The following is a 27,909-nucleotide window of genomic DNA, read 5'->3' on the forward strand; positions in this document are numbered from 1 at the left end:
CTACAACAGTGGTCAGCAACTAAAGCATGGCGCGCTTCTGGTCTGGGGTAATACTGTGTTTCACCTGCTTCCTAATTACAGGTAGGTTACGTCTGTTTCGTGTTACAGATAATATTATCAATATATTAACGCGTGTTTATAAATAGGTAGAGTTTCCTGTTATCTCACTGACATGTGGCCTAGATAATAGGTCTCCCACATGGGACAGTACATATTTATTGCTGGGGATTGTGATATTCATTTAGGTAGCCTTGACGCGAATTATGAAGTTTTACAAATGAAAAGTTTAATGTCAATAAATATAACGTTACATAGGCATTGATAATTGATTACAGATGAATGAAATTTAACTTAACATTTGTGTTAATTGGAAATATGATTCCAAACAGTTTCGACATATTTACATGATTCTAAACCCGAGAAGATCCGGTGTAGAACATCGCTTCAGCAACCCATACTTGCCGTAACAGGCGACAATGCTTGTCACAAGAGGCGACTAACGGGATCGGGTGATCAGGCTCGCTGACTTGAATGATGCATGTCATCGATCCCAACTGCGTGGATCGATGCTCATGATGTCATTCACTGAATTGTCTGGTCCAGACTCGAATATTTACAGACCGACGTCATATAGCTGGAATATTGCAGAGTGCGGCGTTAAACAACAAACAAACAAACAACATGATTCTAAAGCTACCTACAATGTGAGTTTCGGAAGAGGCATGGGTTGTATCGTCCAAAGTGTCGGCGATTGTGGTCCTGCAGATACCCTGAGTAGACACCTTAGAGTAGAGTTACGCCTGTCCGCCTACCACCGGGATATTGCTCTTGATAAAAATACAGTCAGTCTCAGTATGCTTTAATGTCCACATTATGATTTGGTTGGTTGGTTTGTTGTTTAACGCCGCACTCAGCAATATGACGTCGATCTGTAAAAAATCGAGTCTGGACCAGACAACCCAGTGATTGATATCATGAGCATCGATCCACGCAATTGAGATATGTTGGCATGCATCAACCAAGTCAGCGAGCCTGACCACCCGATCCCGAAAGTCGCCTCTTACGACAATCATAGTCGCTTTTTAAGGCAAGCATGGGTTGCTGAAGACCTATTCTACCCCGGATCTTCATCACATGATGAGTTACATACGCTTGATTAGTGGAAACATACTTCTTTCTACATTTACCTCTGCCATGACGGTTCCATAGTCTATACAGAAAACTTTCCCTTCCTGTCTATTTCGACATTAACGGAAGGTGCATGGGGATATTGAGGGAGGTAAACATACCAGACAAAAGAGGTCAGATTGATAAATTTTATAAGCATTTTCATTTTCCATCGTATCCTGAAATAACGGACTCTCTCTGGTTGACTTAATGTACGTCTCTGTTCCGTGACCTCGTTATTCCGAACCCCCTAATTCCATACATCCGTGCTCTGGACGATCCTGTTGGTAACGCCTACTTATGTCCACAGGAATGTGACTCCGACCGTAACTTGTGATAGCGTGTGATATCACAGCGTTCTACATTTCACCCGCCCCCTCCTCCCCTTCCACACCATCATTAACCGACACACACAGTCACACATTCATCACTCCCACCAACCCGTCCCCTCCCCACCCACACCTACACCCACAGTGACACACAAACCCAAGCCCGTACCAAATGGACACGTCACCCATGTAAGTGTCTTATCGACCTTGAGTAGAAAATAAGACATTATACCCTTAAGTAGAAAATATAACGACATTCCCTTTAACATAAACTAATACATTGCCATCAGTCTCGAGACGATTAATGTTCTTATTGCGAAATCTGGCGCGAAACGTTCTTAGGGCTGACATTTGACACTTGTTCAACGGTGAAATACCAACGTCACCTAGGTACAGTATCAGTTGTCGCTTTGATTTCGGAGGTCGATGCGGGCCGTATCTGATGAGAGTGTATTATACCTTTGACCCGGTGTCGATGGCGGGGCTGTTTGCCTGTCCGTGGCTACATCTGATATTATCAACGTTCACACACGATCAGTGGCCTCACTGCAACAATGCGGCGAAAGTGAGATGCAGATGAATTTTGAAGAATTTCCACCTGTCTTGATTAAACCTTAATACAGCGTTTCCTCGTCGTATAATTGCATTCTCTCGTGTTCCCTGACAATAATCTTCGCGTTCCCTCACTGTACTAAAAACTAAAAAGTTCGCTTGCAACCGTCACTACTCGCTCCTTTCCGTAACCTGCAAGAAGACTCTTCCCCCAGTCGATGAATGAATGCTATGTGCGCAACAATGACGAACCAATCAGAATGCGCGTATGATTTCAAGTACTTCGAGCAAAGAATACATTTTGATTTTACATATGTTTGGCTTTAAACATATACCCAAGATACAGTTAACGTGTTCAATCGTACTATATAATATCCTAAGTCCGGCCGGTTTTACTTACATCTGGAATATAAAAGTAATATTTGGGAAATGTACATATTTGTCAACGAGTTGACAATTTTTTTTGGAATGTCCGTTTGCGCTTAGTCGGAACCTAGTTGCAACAATGGCCAGGAGAGGGGCACGGGTCTTGTTCCGGAATAACACGGGTTGGTCACGAATACGTTCCCTTGCAGTACCATAGGGTTCCATTATCATACTAAAACCCTCGCAACAGAATGATGTTCCCTCGCTAGGCTGTCGCTTTCCCTGGCTATATAGTCTCCCCTAAAAGTAGGGGATATTCGAACATAACAGATGATTACAGAAATTCAAAGAGGTATGGAGTGATGGTGATGGATGCATCAGACAAAGGAAGAACAAACTGTAACATAACAATCAACAGCACACGTTGTATGGACGCGTATTGTAATGTTGAAATCAACAGGGCCATACAGTAAAAGACTGAACTTTTGCGATGACATTCCTTTATACGAAGTTTGCTTGTTTATTTGTTTGATTTTGTCTAACGCCGCACTCAGCTATATGACGGCGGTCTGTAAATAATCGATTCTGAACCAGACAATCCAGTGATTGACTTCAGGAGCATCGATCCACGCCATTGAGATAGTTACGTTGACATGCATCAACCAAGTCAGTGAGCCTAACCACCGGATCCCGTTAGTCGCCCCTTACGACATAGTCACCTTTTAGAGCAATTATGGGTTGCTCAAGACCTAACGGGATCAGGTGGTCAGGCTAACTCACTTGGTTGATGCATGTTATCGATCCCAATTGGGTGGATCGATGCTCATGATATCAATAACTGGAGTGTCAGGTCCAGACTTGATTATTTACAGACTGCCGTCATATAGCTGGAATATTTCTGAGTGCGGCGTTAAACAACAAACAAACAAACAGACACTATTATATCTGAACATTTAATTTTTTAGCTGAGGCCGACGTCTTCAATGTAGTTCACTTCCCCGATGGACGTTACGCGATTAAGATCAATGGTGTCACATGGTTAAACAGCGCTCCCACGTTCTTCGTCGTCAACGACACGCGCTTCTCCACCGAAGATGGCAGCCTCATTCTCGACAGCATCAACACTACGGTGTCTGGATGGGGACCATTCGGAGCTTGGGTCGCCACCAACTTCCATTACCGAGCTGGTGACGTACCCATCGTCGCGAGTATCTCCATGTCCGGGGTTTCAGTCATTACATTTATAGTGGTGAGCAGTATTTAAAACGTCTCAACGTTAAAATCAGTTTGCCTTACAAAAACAGCGAATATTGACTTGCAAAATTGTAAACATCAAACATTTTTTGTTTTTTTCTCATGTACTTGGTAAAGTAACCGATTCCCTTCAATATTCTCTTTTGAATATACATTTCTCTGAAAACTCTGCGCTCTTTTAGTAGTGATGTCATCTGATAATTTGTGTGTGTTAGTGTTCGTGCTTCATTCGTTACCACTAGTCCCTTTCCGTAACCTTCAAGAAGACTCGTCCCCCTATCGATGAATGTTATGTGCGAAAATACGACAAACCAATCAGAATGCGCGTAAGATTTCGAGTTCTCTGTCAAATAGATTTTTGATTTTACATATGTCTTGCATCTAAATATATACCCAAGACACAGTTAAATGTGCTTTAAATTGCATCTGAAATATATATCGTATATGGGGAAATATATGTGAACCATTACGCAACGAGTTGACACTTGTTTTCTGTATGCCCGTTTGCGCTAAGACGGAACCCAGTCGCCAAAATGTCCGTGAGAGGGGCACGAGTCGCTATTCGGCTTGTCCCGGAATAACACGACTTGGTCACGAATGGTTCGTGCTTGATACTTGTCGGACATATTTGTTTGAGATGTATATAATGCGGCAGGTCGTCTCATGGCTCTTTGTATAACAGGGTCACAAAGCGCAAAATAATCAGATAAATCACGTGCATTTGTATGGTTGAATGTAATTATACCTCAAAATGTAATATCAAATCAATTGATTAACATCGAAACTCAGAGAAAAACATTGACAATATAATGGCGTGCGGCGTCCTTTCAGGTTTGCTTATTGCTTTGTTTGTTGTTTATCGCCGCAATATTCCAGCTATATGACGGCGTTCTGTAAATAATCGAGTCCGGACCAGACAATACAGTGATTGGCATTATAAGCATCGATCCACGCAATTTGGATACGATGACATGCATCAACCAAGTTGGCGAGCCTGACCACCCGATCCCGTTAGTTGCCTCATTAGCCGCCTTTCACAGCAAACATGAGTTGCTGAAGACCCTTCTACCCCGGATCTTCACGGGTCTTTTCAGGTGTTGATTACCCTAATCACATTGAGACTAGAACCCTGTTGGCATTCCGGGCTAGGATAGGCCTCCAGAAACCTTTGTTGGTTGTAAGAGGCGACCAAATCGTCAGGCTCGGTGAGGCTGTCCTCGGGTCCGGACGACGTGGATCGTTACTCACAATATCGATCACTTGATTGTCTGGTCCACATTCGATTATTTACAGGCCGCCGTCATATAGCTGGAATATCGCTGACTACTTGAGAACTTTAGCAGCAAACAAACAAACAAGCAAACAAAAACAAAACATAAACTATATCGCCATTCCGCTCCGATATATTGTGACATTTATTAAACAATCTTGGCTAGAAAAATTGGCTCGAGTGTGCCTTCACTTGGGACGGTTGGGTTGCTTTGTGGTTGTAGCGTTGTTGAGAATCGGTTACTTTCAAACAGGATTTATGGTTTCGGCGTAAAACAACTTTCACTCACAGAACACGCCATAACCTAAAAATCAAACACGTAATTTTAGATCATTTGGTTTTCGCTTATGTCACAAAATAGATATCGTATATAACATTTTAATTGGTACTTTTCATTAATGAAGCGATTCCCCGACGGAGTTTCAAACATCAATCAAACCAACTCAGACGGTGTTATGTGTGGATTCCCGGGATTCCAACTGGACACCACGCAAAAACTGGGATACATGTCTTTCGGGGGAGCTGACATTACAGAACAGTCCGTCGGAAGGTAAGCTTTCTGCTCATGCCTTATTAAACTGCAAGAAACAAGGCTTTGGCTAATCGACAGTCCCACAAATTTTGATTCAAGACCGTTATGCCATTTATATCATTATAGCAGTATAGGGCTACCCGACGTACACGCAGAAATTACAAATGGCAAAATTAAATGTTAAGACCCATATAGCAAATTGACAATTGGCATTGCAGAACTGGACCCATCGACAAAGTGATCTGATTGGCCGGTTGGTTGGTTTGTTGTTTAACGCTTCACTCAGCAATATTCCAGCTATATGACGGCGGTCTGTAAATAATCGAGTCTGTACAAGACAGTCCAGTGATTAATAACATGAGCATCGATCCACGCAATTTGGATCGATGACATGCATCAACCAAGTCAGCGAGCCTGACCACCCGGTCCCGTTAGTCACCTCTTACGACAAGCCTAGTCGCCTTTTACGACAAGCATGGGTTGCTGAAGACCTATTCTACCCCGGATCTTCACGGGTCCAAAGTGATCTCAACGCTGTGACGATTGTTACTTGCATCCTTTAACATAGACTTACACAGCAGTAGCACGAAGATCGCTTTGTGGAACCAGGCCCTGTAAAATATGTTTCCGTTTCATATTCATGCACACATCTGAAGAAATGCTTCTTCAAATTACGTTCAGTGGATGACTATTTACGCACATGTAATGGCTTGTATTAATAATGCAGCTGCCCTTGACTACAAACAGTAGTTGCGATTTTTTCTGAGTCATTTAAACGATGTGGGGGCAATCATTATAGGTTGTGTCCTACATCCAAATGAATGACACGACCTTGAACTCGATACTGTAACAATACTTCTGCATTTCAAGTTGACTATATCGACCAAATTTGATTTATCTTTGTCTCAAAGTATGTGCCCTCAGTAAAACTTTCAAAAGGTTTTATGGTAGACATGTGGAGGACGTTCCCAGATTTGACGCATCAGTGACAAAAATGATGTCGGATGCAGTTCCATATTTTGACTTGTACCATTTGTTTTTTCAGGTGAACAATTGACTTGCCTGTGCATGTGTTTGTGAGTGCCACCGGTGGGGCAGGGTACGCTTACCTTTTCGCCGCCACCTGGTATCATCACTTTTGGATATTGATTCATAAACACATGCTTATAATATAGTCGGAATCGTACAATCGTAGAAAGATTTGTATTGAATATGGAAAGGGTTTTGTCGCTTTTATTTATCACGATATACTGGATAACCCGGTAAGGACTCGAATGTTTAGGGGCACCTGTCATGTAGCTCGTAATATGCACATCATAAGTACATTTATGTTCATTTATGTCATCTGAACCTAAAATGAGACAAAGCTAACGTCAGCAAATGGTAGGCAGGGTTGAGGTATGGTATGGGAGTCTTCCTTCCTTGCTGGGGTCAATTGTGTGACCCAGTCGTCTAAAGCGCCGTGATTCCCTGTGCAGAGTTGCATCCCTTGGGCACCCCAGAAACCTATGATTGTGGGTTCGAGTCCCGGTTCGCCCCGATTATGTTTCTAGGTTTGTCAGCACCATACCTGCGCTCGTGGTTTCACCGAAGTGGTCAACGTCTGAGACCTGCATCACTTCGGCCTTTCCTCCCACATTAAGCTGACACGCCGTGATATAAGCGGAATACTGTTAAAAACGTTGTTTAACCCAACTCACACACTCACTCCTTCCCTGCTGAGACAGCCTCCGTGGTCTAGTGGTAGAGCGTCCGCCCGGTGAGCGGAAGGTCCGGGGTTCGATCCCCGACCGCGTCATACCAAAAGACGTTAAAAGATGGTACTTGTTGTTACCCTGTCTGGCGCTCGGCATTAAGAGGCTAAAACAGGGACTGGTCGGCTCGGAGTCGGTATACTGTGTCTGAGTGGGGTATTCATGTTAAACTGCGGCATGGTATCTCAGTGAGCTAGCACTATAAATCAGCATCAGTCCGGACTAGTACAAGCAGCCACACAAACACACACACGTACATGCACGTCGCTATAAAAGTGCAATAATCCTTGACGCGACGTTAAACCCCATTTCACCTCACCTCACCATCCCTGGTGCAGCGGTTCTGTCAGGCGACCAAGGCGGGAGTCGATCTATCTGAATACTCTCTTACGTGCTGATGGAGCTGATCCATGGTCGAGTTGGGCTCTGTTTTTCCGTCTCTATCTTCCGGTCTCTCTCTTCTATTGTCTTAAACTTGTTAATGAGTTCAAACACATTGGGATGGGCTTTTGACAGAGACCTGTTTAGCTTGGAATGCCATTCATCAAGAAGGTTATTGGTTCGCGGTCCAAAGTCTGGTTTTCACACCGTAGCCACCGAGTCATCATCGACCAATGCGGATGTCTCATCAATAAACTCAGTTACCCTCGGCCACTACAATTTCTAGCCAAACATCTTGCTCTTGGTTAAGAGGCAGAGATTTTGATCGTCTCACAAGAGTATTAAATTTTTCGTCAGTACGTTCGAAGGGTGATATGTTGTCACAGGAAGCCAGTTCTGACCATGCTTCTACAGCAGCTTATCCTCTATCATATCAGTAGATAGGGTAATATGTGTTTACTTGAGGCCACTCTCACAAGATGTTATAAATTATATAGATTCAATTTGATATGTAGTCACATATCTTTATATACGTCTCTATAATTTGTGTTAAAAGGATAGGTATATGATTGGAAGAGAAGACCTGTATTCAGTAAGCCCTAATAAACCTTATGTGTATTATACTGTAGGTAATCTTTTTATTGTATCTCATAACCTGCACGAGTCACTTTTCGTTTGTGGACAAAAAATGGCAATGTTTCCTTTGCTGTCTAGATGATAATATCTCTTCATTAGTGGATTCCTCTTGATTCCCCAGGGTCCTACACAAACAGATGACCACATCAAACATTTCGGACACTCAAATGTTACTGATCCATGGACGTCTTCTGCTTCAGATTGGGTCCGTCCGCTTCCTTTCAGGACGGTCTGGAAGGTTCCAGCCCCTTCTCGGTGTTTGACCCGAGTGGAAATTCAGTGGCATTTGGACAGTTGGATAATGTCATGACAACACCAATATGGCAGAACAAAACCAACAACTTCCTGTACTATGGAATTATGGGAGGAATCGATCAGATCCCGACAAATTTCTCCTACCAAGTTGCTGCATTATATACCTCGGGTTGGGGGCCTGAAAATGTAAGTATAGATTCGACAATCTTGATCAGCTCTATGAATTATTTAAATGATCATTATCGATAACTGTATTTGATACATTGCTAGATAAACAAGACAAAGTACGACCTGACAACTGAATCCGCGGATGTGCATAATCTTTGAAGTCAATATCAATATCAGGGGTGAAAGGTGGGCTATTGTACATGTGTCCAGTCGTCGTAGCGCATTGACGAATAGATGAACAGCTTCTCGTCTACGTGCAACGGATAAAACTACACCGCAGTCCCCTCTTCAATGGGAATGGATTCTTCCAATACACCAGGAACTCGTACTGTCCTACACGCATTGTTCATGCAGATTACGGGTGTTTATCACTGGGCACCGTGCTATTGATGAATTTCATTCGGACACATGCTGCTTTGAATATCCTCCTCGATATTCGAGGGTATATTTGCTATGTTGTCCCAATATCAAAGTTTGTGTTCGAATCATTGTCAATATGGATACATCATTATTTGAATACATAGCGATTATTTGGACATAAATAAAGGGTTCTATCGGAAACAAATCGAAAAATATCCCTTCAAAACCAAAACAATCAAAGGTTGGATCAACGGTGACGAAATACATAATACCATCGATAGAGTTCCAAACATTCACTGATTTTTAGCCGTCAATTCATATAATTTTCACAGCTTTTTTCACATTATCGCCAAATTGATTCTGTTTCGGCGGATAATCAAGACTGCATTCACCAGAAATATATTCATAATAAAGGATAACCAGTTCAATATGATACGCTTGCCACACTTGCCACACAAAATGTCATCAACAAAATATTGGATGTAAACAATTTGTTTCACAGTCACATATGTCTGCTTCTGAGAACTAGCTGTGTATGGTTTGTTGTTTTACGCAGCACTTTGCAAAATTCCAGATATATGACGCCTGCATACAAAGGATACAAAGTTTATTGCTTGATTAGAAATTCATAGGCAGAGGTTTGTTTTACCCTTGATCTCTGTTGACCAAACGTTTGTGGCATCGAATTTTTATAGCTTCTGAATTTTCTTTGAGTAAATTCTTTATGTTTAGTTGTGAGAATTTGGAATTTTCTGACTGAATTTAAGACTAGGGTTTTTTGTTGGTGGTCTGAGAAGGGCGATTGGTGTCTGCTTTGGGATGATCTACAAGATTAATTGTGACTGGTGAACCGTGCATTGGTGAAACCTCCCGCCCAGTTGATCCCCGCATTAGAGAACATACGACTTCAACAGCCAAAGCAGACCGGAAATCAGCCCTGTTATTTACTCACCAACGTTTAGAAAGCCAATCAAATAAACACTTTTATGCAAATTGAACGAGTGGCGGGTGCTACCAGCAGAGCAAACAAGCTTATATTTTTCGCGAACACCTGATGTCGTTACTGAGTTTCAGTGATCCATTCATATAATTTTCACCAATGTTTCGCTTTGTAGGTCCCACGGAATCTCTGTCTCAAAGACCTGAAGAATTGATGCTTCTGTTTTCTTATTTTCAGAGTCTTTCGACGTGGGGTTTCGCAATCAGAAGCATGATCTACAAGCATGACAAACCCGAGGATCACACCGCAAACTCACTCGGATACTGGACAGATGAAGGTGAGAACAAGTCATTTTATAGATGTTTTAGACTCTATTTGTAACCCTTTGTCGTCAAGTGATTACAGACCACGGGGTTGTGAGAATAGCAGTTCATTCAGCAAAGGCATAAAGAAGACACTCCTGAAACAATTTAAAATCACAATTTATCACTTGTTTCAGAATAAATGTACAATAACACATTAAATGTAAAGTATCGATCTGCTGCTTAATAATTCATTACATCATTACAGCAGATACACAAATATATTTCTTACTTGATATCTAATCGGTGCAAATGTACCTTCATATACAAAGACAATATAATTACACATTATTAAACGCATATCTGAGGAAATCATTAAATCACCAGATAATCATATTATGCATAATGAATCAACGACATGAACATATTATATAGATAAACTATATACAAAACATACCCTGGGTGTGACACGAGACTGTAACATGCCTTCTGCCAGTCATCTCATTCGACAGTCACACGACCCTAAATACAGATACAATATTAATTATAATAGTGTAAGTAACATATAAATATTTGAGACATATACGTGCATCACTGAATTACAACTTCAGTCATTCATACCACTATCAATAAATACATGCATACATCTAGAGGGATATGTACAAAGTCTAGAAATACACCAGATTTACTAAATAATAGCAAATATGCATCAAATACCAAACTACCAAATTACCACTGCATTGAAATATAAAATATATGTATAGATAAGCAATTCTCATTAATCAGACCCTAATCCCATCACCATGATCTCATTCACTCAACCTATCGCCTGTTTATGTTTACAAGATATTTAAAACCTATTTAATTACTTATATACTTGATTTATATTAATGATTAAAAACATAATGTTTAGATTGATATAAATTAATTATGATTACAAACCTTGATTATTTGATCTTTAATCCATTGAGTTTTGCTGTGCAGTGCAGGTGTGTTTGCAGCATACGATTAGCAATGGCAGGTGAGAATGGGATTTGAATGGAAAGGTATACTAATTGGCTAACAACAAGAAAACCTAATGATTGAGCAAACAATAAAACAAAACACCCTTGGAAGTAAAATAGACTGGACCATTGACCTTTGACACAGTAGAAGCTTATCAGTAGCAAATACTGATAAGGACACAACTAATGATATATAGGAAACCCGGAAATGACACAACCCTCTGTTGAATCAACACGCTGTGAAATAGAAAAACCATGATACCTTATCTACACTAAAAATACTTACATATATACAAGCTGCAGAATTAACACCTACTACATAAATATGTCCTGAAAGACCTTGGATTTGAACGAGCAGTTTGCGGGCATCAAGTTCTGTTTCGCCGACAATGAATCAGCTGTTTTAATTACCAGACACCTATGATCGTGGGTTACAAGCCAGCATCACCCTGAATGTGTTCCTTTCTTTGTCGGCACCATACCCATGTTCGTTCCAGGGGCCTACTATTCCGATGTCAATGTCCCAGGGGCCTACTATATCGATGTTTCTGTTTCAGGGGCCTACTATTTCGATCTCAATGTTTCAGGGGCCTACTATTCCGATGTCAATGTTCCAGGGGCCTACTATATCGATGTCAATGTTCCAGGGGCCTACTATATCTATTGCAATGTTCCAGGGGCCTACTATATTGATCTCAATGTTTCAGGGCCCTACTATTTCGATCTCAATGAATCAGGGACCTACTATTTCGATGTCAATGTTTCAGGGGCCTACTATTTCGATGTCAATGTTTCAGGGGCCTACTATTTCGATAAGACCGATGGCACATCAACGTATGAAGATACATTGATCAATGTGTTTTCTGATGCACGAAATAGAAGTATACCCTACAGGTACGTTTGTAGTTTGATAGAATAAAACATCATTGATAAGGTAAACGTTTCGCGTTGGGGAGACGATGTTGTATGTTAATATACTGATAACTAGATCCTGCGGGTGAACCAGGAATTCACAGTGCAGATGTGTAAACTTAGAATAACTGAATTGTTAAGATTAGATCAAATCTTCTGAAATAGCTTTAGTGGCGCGTTATATCAGTACAAGAACAATACAAGAACAAACTGATATACCAGCATGAGACTCATACGCAGTGATGTAGCATTATTCATTGATATCCTCTTGTGCAGCAGAAACATATTTTTTATCCTTGCACTCTTCTAGATGTACCCTTACTCCTTGCACTCCTCTAGTGAAACACATATCCTTACTTTTTGCACGCCTCTTGTGAAACACACATCCTTACTCCTTGTACTTCTCTTGTTAAAGACACATCCTTATTCCCTGAACCCTTTTTTAACACACAGACCCTTACTCCTTGAACTCTTTTTTAACACACACATACTTACTCCTTGTACTCCTCTTGTGACACAGACATATCCATATTCTTTTCTCTCTTCTTGTGGAACAATTACATCCACATTCACTTCTCTCGAATTTTTACACAGACTCATCTTTACTCCGTGTACTTCTCTTGTGAAACAGATACATTAAATATTCCTTGCTCTCCTCTTGTGAAACAGACACATCCTTACTACTTTTACTCCTCTTGTGAAACAGATACATGATATACACCTTTCTCTTCTCTTGTGAAACAGACACATCCATATTCCTTACTCTTCTCTTGTGAAACAGATACATTCATGTTTCTTGCTCTCCTCTTGTGAAAAAGTCAACTTTCGCAGCTGACCTATCCTTATTCCTAAAGCTTGCTCTCCCGTTGTTCTGCATGTATATCCATATTCCTGTTTCTAATTTTGTGCTGCAGGTACGTGGAACTGGACACCTGGTGGTTCACAAAAGGTCAAGGCGGAGGGGTCAAGGAGTGGACAGCACCCACGGAGATCTTCCCCAAGGGAATTGAGTAAGTCTTCAGTAATGTAACACTACTCGTGATAAATGTAAGTGTCGATGTACAAGTATTATCAACGATTTGCAGTGTAATTCTAAATATAAGCAGCCTGATCATAGACAACTGTGCGCGATTTCCAACTTTGTTGACAATAATGCATGGTCGTCCATAAGTTCTTCAAAAGAAATTTATTCGCTTGATCAATCCTGGAAGCCTCCAGCTGTACTGATTTTGGCTACTTGTCAAGGTTACAGAAACAATAATGAAACGCTTCGATCCGACAAAAGCGTTTGGTCGAAAGGTAATTGTGTAGCTTTGCCCCGTCTAAAGACATGACATTACAACAGGACGTCCAGTCTCTAAGGTAAATAACATGGATACCATTGCAATGGAAGTGTATTATACAAGTTGCTACCTCGGGGATCACCATCAGCACGATGTGTGACAAAGAGAATACAGATGCTTTAGAATTCTTTCTGGTTCGGTTTCAGATATGTATACAGAAGTTTGAACGTACCCTTCGTTGCGAAAAATAATTTCTGGTGAGTTGTGAGGCCGAGTATCGCTTAAAGCAATTTAGTAATATTTGTTATTAATATTAACAGCTTCCTAAAAAGAGTCTGTTATTTAGTGTTTGACGGTGTGGTCGAAACATGAAGATAAAAGTGTTTTTTTTGTGAGGGGTGTGTGTGGGGTGTGCGTGTGTTTGTGCGTGTGTGTGTGTGTGTGTGTGTGTGTGTGTGTGTGTGTGTGTGTGTGTGTGTGTGTGTGTGTGTGTGTGTGTGTTGGGGAAGGGTGGGGGGCTGGGGGGGGGGGGGGATGCATATGCAGGACATAATTTCCTGGTACATGTATATTAGGACTATGATTTCTAGGCGGAAATGTGTTCTGTTGCATTGATGTCGTGCGACTGTGACATCTACAACCTCGAATCCGAGTGAACTGGAGTGAACTGAAATACACACCATCACCGTTTAGTTGTTCGTCAGTCCAATCCCGTTGGCTACGAAACCCGCTATTAACCCATTACTGATTTGAAGGTCTTTTTCAAAGAACCATTACGAAAAAAACCTGGAACCTGTTAATCCAGATCTCACTGTGAATGACTTGGGAATATTCAATCATAGGAAGCTGATTCCACAGCCTTTATCTATTGCAGGTCAAGTGATAACATATACGCAACACAAAATGGTGGAACCTTTAATTTTGAGATCGAAGGTGACATGGCAATACCGACAGATGAGGTATGAACAATTAACATTAGATTATATACATTTATTTTATGTCTGGAATTGGTTTTGAGTCTTAGATGATTAATTGAGGCATTTGGGGAGTTTCTTCTACACCTACTACATAAAAAGTCTTACTATACAGTTTATTCCAGGAGAGCCAACTGATCACTTCTAGGTACTATGCAATCCCAAATAATAGGGTAGGTAAAAAGCTAGAGGCAGTCTAATGCCAGGTACCAATTGTAAAAGTTAGGTTCATTATATATATATCTGCACGGTAGGATAGAGGCAATGTTTGTAACAACACTCACAAACTTACGAAACAATGTACAGAGGTACTTCAGTGGCCAACAAAGCTTTCTAGTTGTAGATTTAAAAAAATAAAATAAGCCAGGACCTGTCATGAAGCCATTTTTTTAAGATGGCCGACGTTTGTCAAAATGACCATTCTAAAAACAGTACATACCTATTATTTCTACGTTTCATTCACACATTAAACTAAATATATTAGGTTATTAGTTTCTTATAATAATTCCTTGATGTAAATTCAGTTAAGCTTGTCTCATTACATTAATTGCACTATGCATTAGATGCAAATCTGCTTCAATTTTCAATAGAGAATTCCGTACAATAACCAGGAGGTGAAGTGCAACATAAACCGTTAAAAACCGGCTCTATGCAGCCCGCGTGAAAGCAAAGTGTTCTGTGATGGAGGGCGTGACCCTAACAGCTTACCATAGTAGGCAACGGTGCGCTTGACAACGCCAGGGACGAGCTGTGCGCCAATGGCTTAACACCATGTTTACAGACGAACCAAGGTGCCGCCGATTTACAGATGGCAGAAAACATTGTTGGCGACGTATCGGTGAGCGGTATGTCAAAACAACACTTAAGCTTCTTGGCAGTGATTTGGTATGAGGGGCAGTAGTATCATGGTGAGGGGCGGTATTACACATGACAGGCGAACTAATTTGGGTATGGACATTTGACTAGCAGGTGATATATTGACGACATTTTGCGTCTTGTCATTGTTCCATTCGCAAGAATTATTTTGAACTGCAAGATGACAATGCCAAACCACATCTTGCCCAGGTTGTCACTGTTTGTACCCCCGAAGAGAAAGCATACGGAGATTGGACAGGCCCGCAAAGTCACCTGACATGTCCTCAATAGAGCGTCTGTGGATGTTCTCGGTCGGAGAGAGTACACCAGAGACCCAGCGCCCGCCAAGGTGGCCAAGCTAGGGGACGCTCTTCAGGCGGAATGGTGGGCAATACCAAGGCATGCCCACAGTATGCCATCAAGGTGTTGTGCATGTATCGCCCAACATGGTGGACACACAAGTATTCACCAACACGCCCGAAATAGATTTTACATTTCATCGTCATTACACCTTCACTATCATTTCACCAATTCTCTTATTTTTGTCGTCAGTACGTTTTACATGGATTCTGACATTTGCCTTCACCCATGCAGACACAAGCACAAGTGGAAGGTAGTTCATTTGGCACTGCGTGCATATGTTCTTGTACGACATGCTGGCCGTTTGCATTTGCCAGATTCTATTCTAACAGTCTCTTTTGGTCCCCAACACTGAATTACACCGTCTTTTATCTTCCAACCATGCCCATCAACCGATGGAAGGTTGTGCATGGCTTACAATGCCCTTCTCTAAACATGGTCTTGGTAGATTGCTCGTTTTATGTGCTGAATAAGACTGTTTGGGGTCAGGGGTAACCTTTCGTTGTTGAGCTGCTTCTTAAAGAATAGGCAGTTCTTGCCTTCTTGCCCTGTCACCAGCAAGGCAGAGGCAGGCTAAACCGGCACCTCAGCAAAACGTCACCGATTTCTCTGGCGACTTCTCTGTAGAGTCCGCAAAATCCCCATATAGCCTTGCTTATTCTTCATCTAACTCCAGGGATTCACCAAAATGTGCTACGTTGGTTTGGTGAACTTAGCTGTTCCTGTAGCGGTGCCCTATCGTCACTAAGTAAAAATGGCGAAGGAGTAATCAAATATACTTTCAATGTCCTTTTCCTGTATGAGAGAAAGCTTGTGTGGGTGTCGTCTCTTTGGCCTCTCACACCAAGGTCTCATTGCAACCCCGCTTGACTGTACTTATCCCACAGCCGTGAAATTACACTTTTTGATTTGCCAAACATTCGGACAATGTGGAATATTGATACCGTCTAAAATATCACTCCACGGTGCAAACTTGCTAAAATGTTATACATTTCAGTTACACATATTGATACAGTACAAGTGCAGATACCTTATCAAATGTTACGCCATTCCATGTATTCATAAGAATGAGAAGAACCTCCTGGCCGTACACTTTTGCATTACAAAATGCCTATTGATATGTTCAAAAGTGTACATTATTGTAAGACGTAACGAAAGTCATGCCAAAAATGTAATATGACTGTCAATGCAATACCAAGACAGAATAACTAGACCCTTATACACAAAATATGCTCAGTTCATATGTGAATGAAACGTATTAACTAGACATCTTTATTGGTCACTGAAGTACGTCTGAGGTATGTTTCATAAATTTAGGACTCATGGTACAGTTTATTGCCTTTAGTGAGTGAGTGAGTGAGTTGGGTTTTACGCCGCTTTTAACAGTATTCCAGTTATATCACGGCGTGTCAGCTTAACGTGGAAGGAAAGCCCGAAGTGATGCAGGTCTCAGACGTTTACCACTTAGGTGAAACCCACGAGCACGGGTATGATGCTGACAAACCTAGAAACATAATCGGGGCGAACCGGGATTCGAACTATTGCCTTTAGACCACCATGCAAATCTATTTATGAAATGAACCTAATTTTACTTACCCTATAATTTGGGATTTCGTGGTACCTAGCAAAGTTTAGTAGACTCTCCTATACCAAGCTGTAATGAGTGAGTGAGTGAGTGAGTTGGGTTTAATACCGCTTTTAACAGTGTTCCAGTTATATCGCGGCGTGTCAGCTTAATGTGGGAGGAAAGGCCACAGTGATGCAGGTTTCAGACGTTTACCACTACTGTGAAACCCACGAGCGCGGGTATGGTCCTGACAAACCTAGAAACATAAACGGGGCGAACCGGGATTCGAACCCACAATCATAAGTTTCTGGCGTGCCCAAGGGACGCAACTCTGCACAGCGAATCGCGACGCCTTAGACGACTGGGCCACCCATGCCCCCTTATGTACCAAAGAAAACAGAAATGAACAACACGACGTCAGTGCATGATTTGCTTGTTGTCAGGCGTTCTGGGACAAAATCTTCAGTGAGTCGAAGCAGTGGGGACTGGCCACCTACATACAGGTAGGTCATGCCACCAAACACACTCAAGTTTATTGTGAAATTATATCCATCGATATTTCTGTGAAGGGGGGCATATTTTGTAATTGTTGAATGACGTTATCGTCACCTCATTTAATGGTTATGACGTGACTAATCAATCAGAAGTTTCTGAATAATTCACGATGTAAGTAGGCAGTGAAATGTTTCATTGAAAATCTTGAACAGAGCAGGGTATTCAGCAGAACTTTATTGTTAAATATGTCACAGTGCTTATCATTATTCACATTCAATATTGTTTTATGTCCACACGTTTTGACACAATCCGTTACATAATAATAAAAAAAATCTCTGTTATAAGTCCTACTTTAACATAAGCACGTGTTTGTTAATCACAGAGCATGTGTTTGTGATTATACCAGGTGAACTTTTCCTGCTCCACCGATGGCGACATGGACTGAGACAGGACTGCAACTCCAAAATCAAAATATAAAACGTCAAAGCTCACGATATCGGTGATGACACCAGGTGCTTGTCTGGCTGATCCTCCAGTGCTTGTCTGACTGATCTTCCAGTGCTTGTCTGGCTGATCCTCCAGTGCTTGGCTGACTGATCATCCAGTGCTTGGCTGACTGATCCTCCAGTGCTTGTCTGGCTGATCCTCCAGTGCTTGGCTGACTGATCCTCCAGTGCTTGGCTGACTGATCCTCTAGTGCTAGCCTGACTGATCCTCTAGTGCTAGCCTGACTGATCCTCCAGTGCTTGGCTGACTGATCCTCCAGTGCCTGGCTGACTGATCCTCCAGTGTCTGGCTGACTGATCCTCCAGTGCTTGGCTGGCTGATCCTCCAGTGCCTGGCTGACTGATCCTCCAGTGTTTGGCTGACTGATCCTCCAGTGCTTGGCTGGCTGATCCTCCAGTGCCTGGCTGACTGATCCTCCAGTGTTTGGCTGACTGATCCTCCAGTGCTTGGCTGACTGATCCTCCAGTACTTGGCTGACTGATCCTCCAGTGCTTGGCTGACTGATCCTCCAGGGCTTGCCTACTGCCTACTAGTGCTTCAATGCTTGATTGTCCAAAGTTGCCCTGTTGTTGCTTGCTGTGTAAAATGGTTACAATACTGCCAATGTGGAAATCATGTGCAGCCCTCAACAGGATATTTTTCTTCCGCAGGACAACATGACGGAAATATTCCGTACTTTCCCACGGATGCAGACGGACCTTAACTTTGGGCGAGAGTGGCTGGTTAAAATGGCGGATTCTGCTTTGAGACACAACATCACCATCCAGTATAGTGGCGCCACGCCTATGATGGCACTCATGGCTCTCCAATTACCGGCTGTAACCCAGGTGAGAAACAGTCGTTGCTGTTGATATCGGTACATTCAGTATAATCTCAGTATCTGCAGTTGTCATTCGCTTATTATGGTTCCCGTTCAGGACAATGCATCAAATGTGTTACAAGAACAAGAAAAGTTAACACGTCCAGTCCAGTCCTTAAAATCTGATGTTTCCTTCTAATACGATACCTCTCTGCGTAAGGGATGGTGGTTTAGCCTAGTGGTTAAAACGTTGGGTCATCACGCCGAAGACCCGGGTTCGATTCCCCACATGGGTACAATGTGTGAAGCCCATTTTCCGGTGTCCCCCGCCGTGATATTGCTACAATATTGCTAAAAGCGGCGTAAAACCATACGCACCCCCTCTGCGTAAAGATTTGAGAACACGCGACAGGTGTAATGTTTTGATGGTTTATGATGTAGATGCCATGGCGTATGAAACGACAGGGTGGATGAAATATCCACAGCAATGATATTGCGCCTTGTATTGTTTGCTTTCGGAACTGGCCCATTAACTTCATTTGGAGATTCAGAAATCAAATATTCTGGTCTGACTTCTTTTCACTCGTGCCAGAAATTTCGACCTGATTGTAAGCATATTTCTTTCAGGTGCGCGTCCAAAGAGGCTATGGCACAGGGTCCGACCTGTCTAGTTTTCTTGCTTCTTCCGTATTTCCCCAACTTTTAGGGATATCGGCCTTCAAAGACGTGTTTCTTACTGAAGACAAGAAGGGAGGTGGGAACATTATGTCATCATTGTTGTCGTTATTGTTATTATATGGTGTTGTTATTGTTGTTGTTACGATCATTATTGTTAATCTTATCGTTATTTATCAGCAGTGGTTTTGCCCAGTGGTGTAATCAGGCCGAGAACATGGTTGTCATCCCGACGTGAATGTAATGCAAGAATCCCTTTCAGGGAATCCGAAATTCGAACCGGCTATGATCATTTGTTCACACAGACCTAACTGACTAACCCACAAAATTAGATAGCAATTCATTTTATTGAAATATACTGAACCGCAAAAGAAACGTCCCCATGGATAGATATATGAGAAACCTTATATGTCCAAATACTGTGAACATACTTCGAGACAGATTAAAAGGATGAAACTTGGCAAAACTGATCATCAAGGTTGAAATGCCTTGGTCTGACTTCATTCGGCCGTTTTTGAATCTCGTCCGACAGGTGCTCAATGGGATTTAAATCGGGACTGAGGGCAGGCTACTGCATAATTTTGATGCCAGTCTGCTTGAGGAAGTCTCTTGTTGCTCTCGCAGTGTGGGCACGGGCGTTATCAGGCTTCAACTCGTGGTTGCGGTGACGTGCCAAATGAGGTATGGCGTGTGGTCTCAAGACTTGATCAATGTACCGATCTGCTGTGACACCATTGCCTCTCCCTGGGCTGATGTTCTGGAAGACCACAGGGACGACCCTCTGTGCAAGACCAAATCCACCCCACACCATGATGCTCGGACCACCCCACGAGTCTCTCTCAACAACACAAGCATCCGACTAACGTTCCCCATGGCGTCGTCAGACTCTCTCTCTCTCTCTCTCTCTCTCTCTCTCTCTCTCTCTCTCTCTCTCTCTGTGCCATCTGCTGTTGAGATACAGTAACGGCTCTCGTCTGAGAAGAGGACACTTCTCCACTGCTGGTGGCGCCAATGCTGGTGCTACGTTGCCCACTGTAGACGGTCCCGGTGATGACGTGGTGTCAGAATGGGTCCTCGGTGTGGCCTGTGACAGTTGAGTTGTCTAATCGTCAATCGTCGACGCACGGTGTCCGCACTAATGTGTCGCTGGTGTGCCCCCAATGGTCTGTCGAGCAGTTTCCGCAACAGTAACAAAGCGATCTTGAAGATTCTGTTGCACAATCTGACGATCCTGACATCGGGTAGTGACCCTTGGTTTTCCAATACGTGGTCGGTCATCTGTAGTGTTGGTGGTCTGGTACCGTTGCTGGCAACTTTTTACGCAATGTTACTTGGGGTGGCGTTTCTTTTGCGGTTCAGTATATATACAAATATGACATGCTATCCTTAAACGAAGCGAAGTTCGAAATCTAACGAATGACGACGACCTGATTACATTACTCATGTCCGACACATCAACTGGAAATTATTCTGCTTGCGTAGTACATTTAATACCAATATGGCTAAAGATATCCGATGTGGTGCAGTTGAGTGTTGGAAGGCAGTGCTTTCTGTTACCCAGACACTGGAGGAATATCTGCGTCCAGGAGAAGTGTGGAGGCTGTCCTGTCCTACGGCCCTGTGGGGATTGGTGACCAGATCGGACATACAAATACTTCCATCGTCAATCGGTAGTTACCTTATCTCATAGTGTCCCAGTTCAGTTCCAGTTGTCTGTACGCATCATTTTCTCAGCTCTAGTATCCTATACGTATCGTCTTCTCAGCTCTAGTAGCCTATACTTATCTTCTCAGCTCAAGTAGCCTATACTCATCCTATTCTCAGTTGCAGTAGCCTATGCTCATCCTCTTCTCACTTCTTGTAGCCTACACTCATCCTCTTCTCAGCTCTAGTAGCCTATGCTCATCCTCTTCTCAGCTCTAGTAGCCTATGCCCATCCTCTTCTCACTTCTTGTAGCCTATATTCATCCTCTTCTCAGCTCTAGTAGCCTATACTCATCCTATTCTCAGTTGCAGTAGCCTATACTCATCCTCTTCTCAGCTCTAGTAGCCTATACTCATCCTCTTCCATGCTCTAGTTACCTATATTTATCTTCTTCTCAGTTCTAGTAGCCTATACTCATCCTATTCTCCGTTGCGCAGTAGCCTATACTCATCCTCTTCTCAGCTCTAGTAGCCTATACTCATCCTCCTCTCAGTTCTAGTAGCCTATACCAATCCTCTTCTCAGTTGTAGTAGCCTTTACTTATCCCCTTATCAGTTGTAGTAGCCTATACCGTCCACTCCTCAGTTCTTGTAGCCTGTACTCATCCTCCTCTCAGTTCTAGTAGCCTGTACTCACACCCTGATTTGTTGTAGTAGCCTATACCGTCCCCTCCTCAGTTCTAGTAGCTTGTACTCACACCCTGATTTGTTGTAGTAGCCTATACCGTCCCCTCCTCAGTTCTAGTAGCCTGTACTCACACCCTGATTTGTTGTAGTAGCCTATACTCATCCTCCTCTCAGTTCTAGTAGCCTTTACTAATCCCCTTCTCAGTTGTAGTAGCCTTTACCGTCCCCTCCTCAGTTCTAGTAGCCTGTACTCACACCCTGATTTGTTGTAGTAGCCTATACCACACCTCCTTCCCAACACTAGTAGTCCTTTACTCATCCCAAACTCAGTTCTAGTAGCCTATACTCAACCGATTCTCAGCTCCGGAAATTAAGAGAAATTAATGAGGTTTCCAATATAAAAATTGTTTTGTTTAACCTTATACATAACTTTATTTCCGGTACTATATTTTTAGTCTGATGGCCGTATGGATATGACACATGTTGCATTCGTTGTCAAGCGAGAAATATTGTCGTTTGTGCGATGTTACCTGAATGAGCATTGGTCTGAGCGCTAGCTAGAATCAGGCGACTTCGCCGCTGGTCGATCGTCCTTATGTTGTCACGGGTGATGGAGGAATTTAGTGTGTACACAGCCCGGGAAGTATTGTTGATGACAGAAATTAATCTCTGACAAATGTTTCCACAGGATGTGTCGGGCTGATGGAACTGTTCTCAAGCCAAATAATGCAGCACTTGCAATAGGTGCTCAGGTTATGCAGGTGAGAAGCAGTGAGTGGCCTTAACGTCACTTTTTTCACAATATTTCAGGAACCTAATACGAGAAGCAACAGAAACTTTACCTCTCAGTTGATTTTATCACTATATCCAAAGATAAATTGTAATCGCCCTTAGTCAGACATCACAGGATACTTCTGCATGATGGTGTTTTTTTCAATATTGACTTAAAACTGTTTTCAATTACAAGTTGTTCGCTTAATACACAACTGCTCATGGATATCTTAGACATATTATCTTTGAAGATCAATGACTTGTGCTTGTATCGGCACCAGTTTAAAACACATGAAACATGGTAGGGGTCACGTGGTTGCAATTCATTTCTTACCCCAGTCGTCGTTAAACCAACTTATTTCTATTCAAAATTACCCAGCCACAGATGTTTTACAAACTGTTGCAGGAAAGAGTGATGGTTAAATAGAGGCAATCAAATTTAACAACAGTTCTTTTAATTTTCAATGTACATAAAAAACCCTCGATAATCTACCCCTCAGTTTATATCACGTCTTGTGCATGCAAAAGTAGAGCTATTTAAGTGACGTATGTTGACGTTAACATCTTAGTGAAACAAACGATTGAAGGTATGGAGCAGACCAAGGATCATAATCTGGGTGAATCTGGACCCATGAGTAGCGAATCCTACCATGGCTAAGGGACACAACTCATAAAAAAGGGTTGACATTCCTTATTTGCTTAAGGGTGCAGCTCACGACTCTGTTAGGTTTAACGTTAACATTTCAGCTGTCATATTTTGAAGATAATGTGGTCAGGTCTTTAGCGATAACACACTAATATACACGCTAGATTGATAGTGCCAAAGTCTTGTTTGTAGGTGCAGACAAAGGAGATGAGTCTTCAAGGCGTGTTTATCAAGATATGCTTTTGCCCAATAAAGGCCATAAAATTGCAAATGCCGTTCACTGTTTACTAGATGGCATTTCAAGATGGCAGCAGCCCTAACGCCGAGATATGGGCGACAGTCTCAGGTGTCCATGAGGGTGGATCCGCGCCGAAACAGGTGTATGGGATTATCTTCGTTTCCGGTTTGAAGAATAATTTTGACATCACCCCGACGAAAGCCGGTATAGGGTATGAGGTTAGTATGACATATGCATTTAAAAAAGCAAATCGACAGTCCTAGCTAATATGAAATAAATTGTTCAAACATGACGTAGGTTTTATGTCGAGACTGCATGATCAGTGATTTGTATTGTAAGTCAGGGAACACAATAGTTGTTCGTAATACAGCGTGTATATATGCTAAAAAAAGTGCGTTTAGTTTCGAATGTTGGTATTGCACTTTTAATTAGCTCCCTTCTCGTACCACCGATAATGCATTTCGCTAGTTTACTGCCAACTCCAACTGTTTTATATGTTCATCGCACTGTTTAGTTAATGATTACCTACCCTGAGACAATCTTTTATGTCGAAGAATAACACGTGGCATTTCTTCGTACAGTCGACTCCACCCCATCCCCCAACTCCGCCCCCCAACCCCGCCCCCACCATTATGGCGTTGCACAAGAATGAGGAGTGAAAACCCAACGTGTGAGACAGGTCTCAGGCGTATACCATCCTGGTGAAACCCATGAGCACGGGTATGGCGCTGACAGGCCTAGAACCATAATAATGGCAAACCGAGTTTCGAATACATGATCATAGGTTTCTAGTGTGCCAAAAAGTCACACGTTATCTGCTTTCACAAAACAAATCCTCAAGCATGGAATATGGAAATTCAAGTGTTTCGATGGTCACCATTCGCTACTCCAGTTGCCTACTTTCATCCCACTCTCGGCTCAAGCAGCCTCTATTCATCCCACCCTCAAATCCAGTAACCTGTACTCATCCCACTATCAGCTCTAGTAACATTTACCCATCTATTCCTCAGTTCTAGTAACCTGTACAGTCCCATTCTCATCCCATTCTCAGCGCTAGCAGCATGTATTCTATAGAACTGTAATCAGGGCAAGCTTTGATTCAAATGCCCAAGCGTCTGATATCATTTACGTTCATTTTTGACAAACAATTCCTGAAGCTTGGAACTATGAGATGTAAGTGTAAAGATGGTCACCGCCTTTAGTGGTATATGCCCAATGGATCAAGGAATGAAGGAAAAAAAACCGAAACAATAATTAATGGCGGTACCTGAGACAACGGGGCTACCCGTCTTCATTTAATCGTAAGCATCCTAACATTAATTTTCCTGTTCCAGTATCCAGTCAGCAAGATCTTCTCTGCAGCGGATCCTACAAAGCAGTACGACTTCAGCGACAGCAAGCCCTTCACCATCCCGCCATGCCAGCAGGATTTCTGCATGTACTATGCGTCACCAGTTCTAAAGTACAAGTAAGAATCATCTATCTTCAGCTTCAGATTTAGATCGATTCGAGATTGCTTATCGTCCATGCATTCTTTTTAGCAAAAGGTGTATGTTCTATAGGGCGATAAAAACAAGGAATTAAACTTTTCTTTCAACTGATGTAGTTAGGAGGCTGCCAACCCCTCTTTCGTACGTGGGATTCGGGGGTCTATTTAGAGGTTATTCGGGCCGCAGGACGCATATATAATCGTATTTGTTACGCAGATTCAAAATAAAAAGGAAACAGCTAAGGGTGTACATACAAAACATTGTTTTCGATATTATTTCAGTAATTTAACTTCATATGGGACCATTTTATAACCTAGGAACGTGGTCTATGAGTTTTCGTTCTGCTTTTATTGAATGCATCCTGATATTTGCTTTTGAGATTTGTGATAAGTAGTATTCGGGAGTGAAAAAGTAGATGTCATTCGGGATTCAAGGGAGGGTGGATTTTCACCCTCAATTAAACTGACTGGTGTTTTTTGGCAATGCGTAAGGCATCAACATTGATATCATTGTAATCATTTTTCGTGGGTGTTCCGGACAACTGCAATAATTTTGTCAGTGTATGGTTTGTTGGAATCCTCAGTCATCCTAGGCCTGTACTGCAGAAAGATAAAAACACACTCAAAAACGTTGTGCGGTGATAGGCAGCAAAAAAACCTACTTTTTGATGCAAATTGAGTGGCAGATGCTACCGGTAGAGCAGAACATGCACACCCTTTTCGAGCACATCTGGTGTCATAATTGAACTTCAGTGATCCAGTCATAGAATCGAGACTAATTGTTCTCTGGCGTTGACCTTTTATATTTACTGCAAATACTTTATTTTCTTAAAATCCTGGCACTGACATGACCTTAAATTGATTACTTGGAGAAGCATAACAAATTTTAACTGACAAACATGAGTCATCTTCTCACGATCAATCAGCAGGAGAGATCCCCCTATTAATATACGAATGCTGTTGAATGTCTTTCAGAGTGGGTTAAGTCAGTGCGCGATGTTGTCATTGGTAGAATGCACAAACTGAAAAAGAGAAAACGGAATTGGAATTTACTCATTCTGTCCCAGCCAGCTGTTATCCAAAGTCTAGCTGCCCTACATGTAAAGTTTGTAGTTGTTCCCACTGACAAGGCCTCAAATAACATAACCATTGTATGTAAGCATCACCACATAAATTGTTTGATCAAATAACTTGGAATAAATGGCATATCAAATAATGCCCCATATAAGGCCAGTATGTTAACTGAGGAAGAAGTCTACCGAAACCATAAATCAGTACTGTCAACTTTTGACTTGATTCTAAAACCTGAAGACATGCCCATTCCCCTTTTGTACTTGATTCCAAAGCTCCATAAATATCCATACAAAGAGAGATATATTGCTGGATCCTGCAAATGTACCTTCAAATCCCTGTCTCAAAGACTAACCATAATCCTTTATACAATCGAGAAAGGACTTTAATTATATTCACAGAACGTATTTGAGACAAGTGGAATTATTGCCATGTAGATTCTCAAAAACGATTTGCTTGTATTTTTGCAATCTAAGAAAGGAATTAAGTTCCACTCTGTCAAAAAATTTGATTTCTTAACTTTGTACACCTCTATCTCACATGACAATCTTAAGGAAAAACTTGATCTATGAGCCTTTTGTTACAAAATGTGGTGAACACAGATACAGTTACGTATCTATATTCAGAGGGGCATTGTTAATACAATTCCTAATTCTTTAGGACATTACAACATGAACAAATTTAAATTTAGTTGGCATTGTTAAATTTGCTTAGTTAAAGCTGTACTATTTTGGAATGGTTACTGAGACTTGATAAAGTAGTAATAAAATGTTTAATCGCTATGCTTACTGGCATTTCACATTGTGCGTATGGTTCTTGTGGAAAGCATTTATATTGACTGAGTTAACTTAAATAGACGGGACACCGTTCTGAGCACTAGACCAGTTCTACACCGGCGAGAGAGCAGAACACCAGAGACGTTTACCACAGGTATTTGGCAGCATGTAGGACCGAGTTGTAGGGACCAGGGTTAGGATGAAACCTGAAGTTATAACTACGGCTGGCAGGGCTAAGGGACGTAATTGCACCATCTTAAACTTCTTAGTTACCTTGAGGGTAAATGCATCAAACAGCAGTAAACTGTGCAATGCATCTCCGGGGTTTCCAAAGTCCTTTACGTACGCTTCGATACATCACCCAAGGCGCGTTTGCAAGTGTTATGTCCAATACCATACTTTCCTGTATGAAAGGTACGGTAGTATATTGTATTGAACCTGCTGTTATTCTGCGAGGCTGAGTCGGCTCGTATACCACATTCGCGTTTTATTTTTAGGTAAATGTTAAAGACCTACATCTTTTGACATACGGAAATACTGTGTAAAGCTGTTTAAATACTCACCTACACTCTTAAATTTGTTGCAGAGAGAGAGAAGTTCTGATCCTTGGTGAGCTCAACAAATGGGTACCAATGTCCGTCAACAGGGTCGTCAATGTCACCCTCGGTGACGTCATCACAGTCTACGTCACGGGTCAGTCGGGGGAGTCTGTTGAGATTTGGTTTGCTGACGGTGTAAGGTTCGGGGCATTAAAAACTATTCTAGGGAAGGATGGCCAGGGTAGCATCATCTATGAAATCAAATCTCATGTTAACAATTCCGACCTCAGAACAGCTTCAACAGTTGCTGTTGTGATGGGTATCCTAGCAACCATCATGGTAACGTTGTAA

At 42.0% G+C, this 27,909-nt stretch overlaps 1 protein-coding gene across 1 annotated transcript; it reads left to right on the top strand.

Moving 5' to 3' along the window:
• LOC139459250 (uncharacterized) lies at nt 1-27,909 on the top strand. The gene is made up of 17 exons (XM_071240700.1): nt 1-81; nt 3,380-3,663; nt 5,343-5,488; nt 8,442-8,682; nt 10,202-10,301; nt 12,068-12,164; nt 13,097-13,192; nt 13,672-13,722; nt 14,340-14,424; nt 17,665-17,724; nt 18,874-19,050; nt 19,650-19,776; nt 21,259-21,367; nt 22,717-22,789; nt 23,737-23,901; nt 25,018-25,151; nt 27,606-27,909. Exons 1-17 carry the CDS (start codon nt 27-29, stop codon nt 27,907-27,909), a joined length of 2,304 nt encoding a protein of 767 aa, XP_071096801.1. The 5' UTR covers nt 1-26.

This window comes from Haliotis cracherodii, unplaced genomic scaffold (assembly GCF_022045235.1).
Source record: "Haliotis cracherodii isolate W230 unplaced genomic scaffold, xgHalCrac1.p SCAF_13, whole genome shotgun sequence".
NCBI classification, from domain to species: Eukaryota; Metazoa; Mollusca; class Gastropoda; order Lepetellida; family Haliotidae; genus Haliotis; species Haliotis cracherodii.

Coding starts and splice junctions, on each gene's coding strand:
- LOC139459250 (XM_071240700.1), top strand. CDS start 27: ATGGCGCGCTTCTGGTCTGGGGTAATACTGTGTTTCACCTGCTTCCTA. Junction 19,051..19,649: donor AATTACCGGCTGTAACCCAG/GTGAGAAACAGT, acceptor TATTTCTTTCAG/GTGCGCGTCCAAAGAGGCTA. Junction 21,368..22,716: donor AATACTTCCATCGTCAATCG/GTAGTTACCTTA, acceptor ATGTTTCCACAG/GATGTGTCGGGCTGATGGAA.